We start from the raw sequence: 6,663 nt of genomic DNA, 5'->3' as shown, positions 1-6,663 counted from the left end.
TAATCCAAACCTCACATCTTACATTTCTAGCAGCAAGACCAGACAAGTCAAGAGAATCATCTGGAATGATAAGACATGGCTTATAGAAACATTTGGAGGATTCAACATTTCATGTTTTAGACTGTGCAATTCCACATTAGGGCTATTAATTAAAACATTTGCGGATTCAACAGATTTTTCACATTAATGCGTGAAAATGTGGACTGACAAAATAATCTTTTTTTTCTAATACTACTTGGTCACATACATTTTGGCTATAATGGCATTAAAATATCCATGATAAACGGACATAGGGAAAATTATTTAATATGACAAGAAGAAATACAGCTGACTTAAACAGTTGAGTGAGATGTTATATTCAGTTTGAGTGATTGGCTCATGCCATGAATTGTCCTGCAAAGCTTTTATTTTGTTAAGTAGTGCAACCATCTGATTCCTGTCAATAGATTTCCAATGAGCAGCAGAATTGCCATCATACTTGGTATCTCTTTAATGATCTAATGTCAGACACACCACAACACACTCAAAGTTCATGGTTTAATTGGGACAAATGAAAACCGAACCAAGCATTTATGTTATCAACATATCTACATTTAATACAGTTTCTCAAGCTCTAGGATTTCTCAAGAAAAAAAAAAGAAACCTATTTTGTCAAGAAATAAAATCTGAGATACACCAGCAAATTATTTACACCGCCTGCACTCCAACACACACACACACACCACCTACTTCACCATAGACACACATTCAGCAGAAAAAAACCTGTAAACTAAGAGCACGGAGCTGAGAATGTGTTGTACAGAGAATGCCAGCGAACCAGCATGCAGAAAATTTGGACTGAGGTATGGATGAGATAAGATGGTCGAACTCTTCCAGCATTTCTATCAGGGGAGGTTGGTACAGTGATGCTAGTGAACCTCAAAACAGGAAATTCCAAAACTTAAAAAGAGTTAGTTTCACGTGGACGACCGGTTTACATAAGCTGTCGCAACCATTTTCTTCATTAACCATGAACTGGGAGGAGAAGGTGCGTAAAATTAACAGCAAAGGAGGTGAGGAAGGTGACAGCCATCCTCGTGTTTTTCGCAAAGGAGAGAGAAAAAAATTCACGTCCACTGTCATTTGCAGACCAACAGCACGAGCCAAACACAAATGTCCCAGCACTTTTTTTTTTTTCTATGAACGACACAGACGGTACAGATCATTCTTAAAAGAAGATTTTTTTTGGCATCAACCTGAACAGCTGATGTCATCCATCAAAATTCATTTCAACATTTTCGATTAATATCCAGCAATGTGAAAACATTTTTTTTTTGTATGCAGCAGTCATTTCAATTCATTTCCTTAATCCAGTTCCAGGATTTTCATGAAAGCCTTATATTGTCCTGATAAAAAAAAACCATTTTGAATTACTGTAGGTCAAACCTAAAGAGTATATTTTGCATACATTCAACTCAGTTCAATTGCCTGAATGGGATGTGATTGATATGCAAAGGAGAACAAAACACAATCTACTCAGTCTTACAGTATGGTGAGATGGTTGGGCATGTTTGGAGCCATTTTTATGCCCATTGACTCAGGTTAAAATGTTCAGTGACAAACTTACCATTGACTCTACTTCAATCATAATTGTGTAAAACTTCCATACAAACTACTGACCCTTGTAGAGAGCAGGGTTTTGGCATTTGAGTTACCACTTCAGCAAATGTACATCAAGAAGTCGGCAAATGCTCCACTCTTGAAAGACAAAAAATGACTATGAAACACTGGAGTAAACGCCAAATAAAAGGCCAATGTCTTAATGGATTCTACCACCAAAATGTAATTTTCTTTATTGGTGGTATCTGTGAAACACTGGAGTGCAATGCTGATGCTTCCCAAGGATTGTGGCACTCAGAGAAAGAGAGACAGGAAGAGAGAAAGAGGAGGGAGGGTGAGAAGAGACCTGAGAACACGGCCCCTTATTTTGCGTAGAGAAAGGAGTCAGACTTGAAAGACTAGGAGACAGCATGACGGAGAGGAAGAGGACAGAGAGTAATCAGAGGAAGTACAGAAAAAAGCTGAATGAAAAGGAGGTTTAAAGGGAGCAGCAGGCCATGAACACTGAGCCTCGACGAGCTGGAGCGGGAAGTTTTACAGCAAAGATAAAATGTGGGGAGGCGAGGCAGACCGGGATACATGGCTCCCATTTGGTCGTCCATAGTGTGGCTTTTCCCGCTTGTGTTGAGTACATAAAATCCAGGCAAGGGGTGATCTGTTCTCTAAAGTCTTGTGTTATCCAGGCTTTGTGTTGAGTTTCAGGGGGGTATGGTGGAGACATGGGAGGTGGGCGTCCACTCAGTAGTCCTCCACCCAGCCGTTCTCCTGGATAAAGGCATCGATGACTTCCTTCATGGCCAGGTTGGGGATCAGCTGATCCTGGGTCAGGGGACTCCTGGTGACGGGGTCAAAGTGACCCACCCGCTATAGAGAGAGGTTAAATGCTAGTGTTAGCATCGGTGGCTGAATTTTATATACATATAATATGTGGAAATCTGGAGACGACTACATAATAAAGTAATATTTTTATTGGGCTGTCAATTATTCCAATCTGTACAATAACTAAATAACTGTATTTAGGTACAGTGTAATGTAGTCATACATTACTTCTCCACCAATACATACATTGGAAATAATAGTTTTTAAACAAACCCAGACAGATGTTATTCAAAGTAAAGTATTTCAGCATGAATGGATATATATATATGAAGCGTTGAATAATGATTATTCTTAATAAAAAATTTAACTAAAACTATAATTAAAAAGGATCACTTTAATAATTAATTAATGCTTTGATCGTGTTTAGTGTTTTTTATAAAAGTACCACAAGAGGCAGCTCCACTAGACTTAAGGTATAGGTATATTTAACTAATGTTTACTTTATTGGTTGTCAAGAGTCATAATTTCTTGAGCATCATGTATTTATGCAACAAACTGAGAATTAAGAGCTTATTGATTAACATCTGCAGTCCCAGGCAGAGTTATTAAGCTCTGAGATGAGGACAGTGTACCTGTAGGTGCTCTTCAATGTCCTTGCGATCGTAAGTGATTCCACTGGGTGTGATGCAGGGCTCCCTCATCAGCTCAAAACTGATCTTCCCACAGAGGTAATCTGGGATCTCCCGCTTCTGAAGAGGCAGGAGAGAGAACACACCAAGAGTGATATATACTTTAATATAATTACCACTACGATGTAGCCTAAGTGTTTTCTTTCTCTGCTCTCACTGGATTTCTTACAGTTTAACGACAAACTTCTCCCTCGCAGTCGTATACCCACATTGTTTTTCTCTCCTGAACAAACCTCACCCAGCCTCAGTTTAGATTATTGTTGCACAAAAGCACCAAGCCGATACTAAAAATATCACAAAACTGTTAAACTAGAGGCGCTATATCAAAACAATGTCAGCATTCCTTTCGTCGGGGTTTGCCAGCTCAACACTGAACCTCCTCCACCTCCTGACACACACAGAGGAGAAACACCCTGCACTGTCATTTCTCCTGACAATTACATGACAACTACATCAGTTGAGTCAACAACTATCTATAGCAGGGATATTTAATCATTACAATCCTCCACAAACAAACACAGACGGTTCCCATAAGGCTGGAAATACCACCCAACTGTCGGTCTATATACTTTATTATGTGCATTTTTATGACAGATCCAGTCAGTTTGAGTAGGGATTGTCTTCACACCGGGGGAAATACATTTAAGATGTGTCGGAAATATATGTGCAAGTGTGTGTGTGCGTGTGTCCATTTCGGTTGTTGCTATGTCAACGATCAAAGATGGTGTGAAGTAGGTGTGCGCTGTGAGAAAGGATGCATTCATGTGGGCGAATGTAATCAGTCTGTGCCTGTTTGTTCAGTAGCCGTGTGATGCACTGGTGATGACCTATCCGGGATGTCTACCTGCTTTTTGTCCAAAGCATGATGGGATACCTTCTCGTCTGCTGATAAAAGCAATAAATGGGTCTGGTAAACTGAGTGAATGGATAAAATGTCCGTGCTTACTTTTCTTTTCTCATCCACTTGCGAGAAGAGCTCATCCATGTCCATCAGATACTTGTCCTAAGTAGGTCACATTTACAATCTGTTACATGTAATCCAACCTTTTATATGGATATTCAAGGAAAACATTAAAACATATAATTAATATTTGTTCATTAAATGCATCTCAGTCATACTGTATGGGTCCAAAACATATGCATGAACCTACGTGTTTCGATGCAATCTTGGCAGTATCACTTCCATTTTGATTGTCATCCTGTTTTTCTTTGTATTCTTCTAGTTCTCTGCAGGAAAGCACAACGTCTTTAGAAAACGACAGCTCCACCCAGACCACAACCATAATGAAACCCACATGACAGGAGTTTAGCAATAATGGTCATATTTCTCAACCTCACCTTTCCTTCTCAGCTAGAATGAGTTTGGTCAAATAAGCATGCAGCTCATTCTCCTGGTTGATGCGCTTCTCCTCGATGCTGTTCCAGCGTTTCTTCTTGGCAATGCGCAGGGCGCTGGGGATGTCATCTCCGAAATTCAGCCTCTGTTCCTTAGCCAGGTTATATGCTGTTAAGAAAAAAAACATCAATACAGTAACAATGGTTTAAATGTTTCTTTAAAATTGTTTCTTCTTTAACATATTAGAGATGTAGGTATATTAAACTTTCTATACCACTATTGTAATGATAAAACCATGACAAGGCATTCTATAAAATATCACTACAGTCAGCTTTGACTTGAAAACGCCACAGATTGGAACTGTAACAATGTGTTATAAAGAAGCAAACAAATGGACTTTTACGGTTGTCCTGACCTTTCTGCAGGTTGCCAATGGCCTCGTCGTAGTTCTCCAGCTCCAGGTGACACTGGCCCAAGAAGAAGTGAGCCTTGACCGACTGGCTGTCCAGCTCCAGTGCATGCTTACAGTCGGCCAGAGCCTTGTCATGCTGCTGCAGCTTCACGTGGCAGAGAGCCCTGTTAGTGTAGTACACTGCCACAGATGGATTACGGTTCTGGGAGACAGGACATAACACACCATACAGATGCACATTAAACACCATCGCTCTGTATATTCATAAGCACATTCAGAAGGAAATTAACCCATTCTATTTTTTCAAATAAATACATATCAGATGCTTTGGAGAAGAAGGTGTCTTCTCCCTGTTGGTACTATGGATATAACAGTGACAGCTCCTCACAATTGCTTTGCTGTAGCATGTAGCAGCCTCCTGGTACTTGCGGCAGAGGAACAGCCGGTTCCCCTGCTCTTTCAGCTCCTGCGCGGTGGAACTCTTCTCCGGGCTGCCGGCCATTTTCTCCGCCGGCTCCGCGGGGCCCGCCTCGCCCTGCTTCCCTATCCTGTTCCCCGTCTCTTCGGCTGGATAACTGACAGGTCCAAGAATGCCCTGCCCCTCCTGGATCTCTCACACTGGAGCAGACACACAAAGTGCATGTAAAGTTAGGTCAACAACAGTCCACCACAGGCATGCATTCGCTGCAATACACCTGCAATGCGTGTCTTGGGCGAGTTAGGTGCAGAGCTCGATGCAAAAAAAGAAAAAAAGAAAAACCCAAAAGGGCATCCGTTTTATTCGCCGACTGTGCAGCTGCAAAAGACAGTGAGGTGGATACACCGCCGGCGAGTTAACTATTCACGTGACGGAGCTCAGTGATAACTAAATGAGCTGCACCGTTAGCAAACCCAGCAATTAGTACACATCACACACTCACTGTCCTTCCGTTAGTGGCTTGTAACTGTGACGCTACACCGCTGGTATTGCACATCTGTCGTGAAAGGGTGGATACAGGAAACGATGAAATGTCATAAATGTGTAGGTCGGTAACATCAGCCGTAGCAACGAGCCCTTACACACCGTGACAACGTCGCTAACTTTAGTTAACAGCAAATAAGAGATCGGTGCTCAGACGCTTAGCCTGTTAGCTCAGCTAGCACAGTAAGCTATGTTGTCGCCGGGCAGTTTGTGAATAAAAGGGGTAACTCTGCTCACATTGGGGCCACGAAATACAAATAATACAACAAGGAGATGTTGGGAAAGTTTTGGCTACAGCTGTTACGCACCTGGAAAAGTGTTTTTTAAATATAATTTGTCTCAACATTTACATCTAACGCCGCCAGGCAACCTCAGAAAACACAAAGTGGCTAATGCTAAGATTAGCTCGTGTGCTACATTACCTTCTGTTTTTAGTTATTACCGCACAAGTTGGCGATTGTTACCTGGCATCCGTGCGTGCAAGCCCTTACCTTATAGAGGAAGCGTCACATATAGGTGGAACAGATTGTCTGTATTTTGATATTAAATCTTAACCGATTATTTTTTCCCCTATACGAGTTGTCATGTCAGGTTGTTGTTATTCTGACGTCAAGGGCTTACGCGACGTTGACGGAAGCCGAAAGGACCCTTTTTTTTTCATTCGTTCCTCCATCAATCAATGACAATCAAGTCCCTAAAAAACACGAGCTGTCCCAGAAAATATAAACCAAGTGAACATACAGTGAATGTCGGTGGTATTATAACAATGGAAAATTATTAGTATTTTTTTCGATTCCCCAGTGTCAACAAAATAGTATGATATCCGTCAATACATCTAGCCTACATA

General features: G+C 41.2%; 1 protein-coding gene across 1 annotated transcript; it reads right to left on the bottom strand.

Annotated features, from left to right (window-relative positions):
* Window positions 1–523: 523 nt before the first annotated feature.
* Window positions 524–6,432, bottom strand: stub1 (STIP1 homology and U-Box containing protein 1). Its single transcript, XM_085760899.1, has 8 exons — window positions 6,308–6,432; window positions 5,244–5,473; window positions 4,859–5,057; window positions 4,446–4,611; window positions 4,259–4,334; window positions 4,054–4,110; window positions 3,051–3,167; window positions 524–2,463 (listed from the first exon to the last, which is right to left on the bottom strand). The coding sequence occupies exons 2-8, from the start codon at window positions 5,355–5,357 to the stop codon at window positions 2,338–2,340; spliced, it is 855 nt and encodes a 284-aa protein (XP_085617025.1). The 5' UTR covers window positions 5,358–5,473; window positions 6,308–6,432; the 3' UTR covers window positions 524–2,337.
* Between the last annotated feature and the right edge of the window lie 231 nt (window positions 6,433–6,663).

This window comes from Trachurus japonicus, chromosome 19 (assembly GCF_045865225.1).
Source record: "Trachurus japonicus isolate A0001 chromosome 19, Traja_1.0".
NCBI lineage: Eukaryota > Metazoa > Chordata > Actinopteri > Carangiformes > Carangidae > Trachurus > Trachurus japonicus.
The sequence above is the reverse complement of the archived record's forward strand: the minus strand, read 5'-3'. Positions and strand labels throughout refer to the sequence as shown.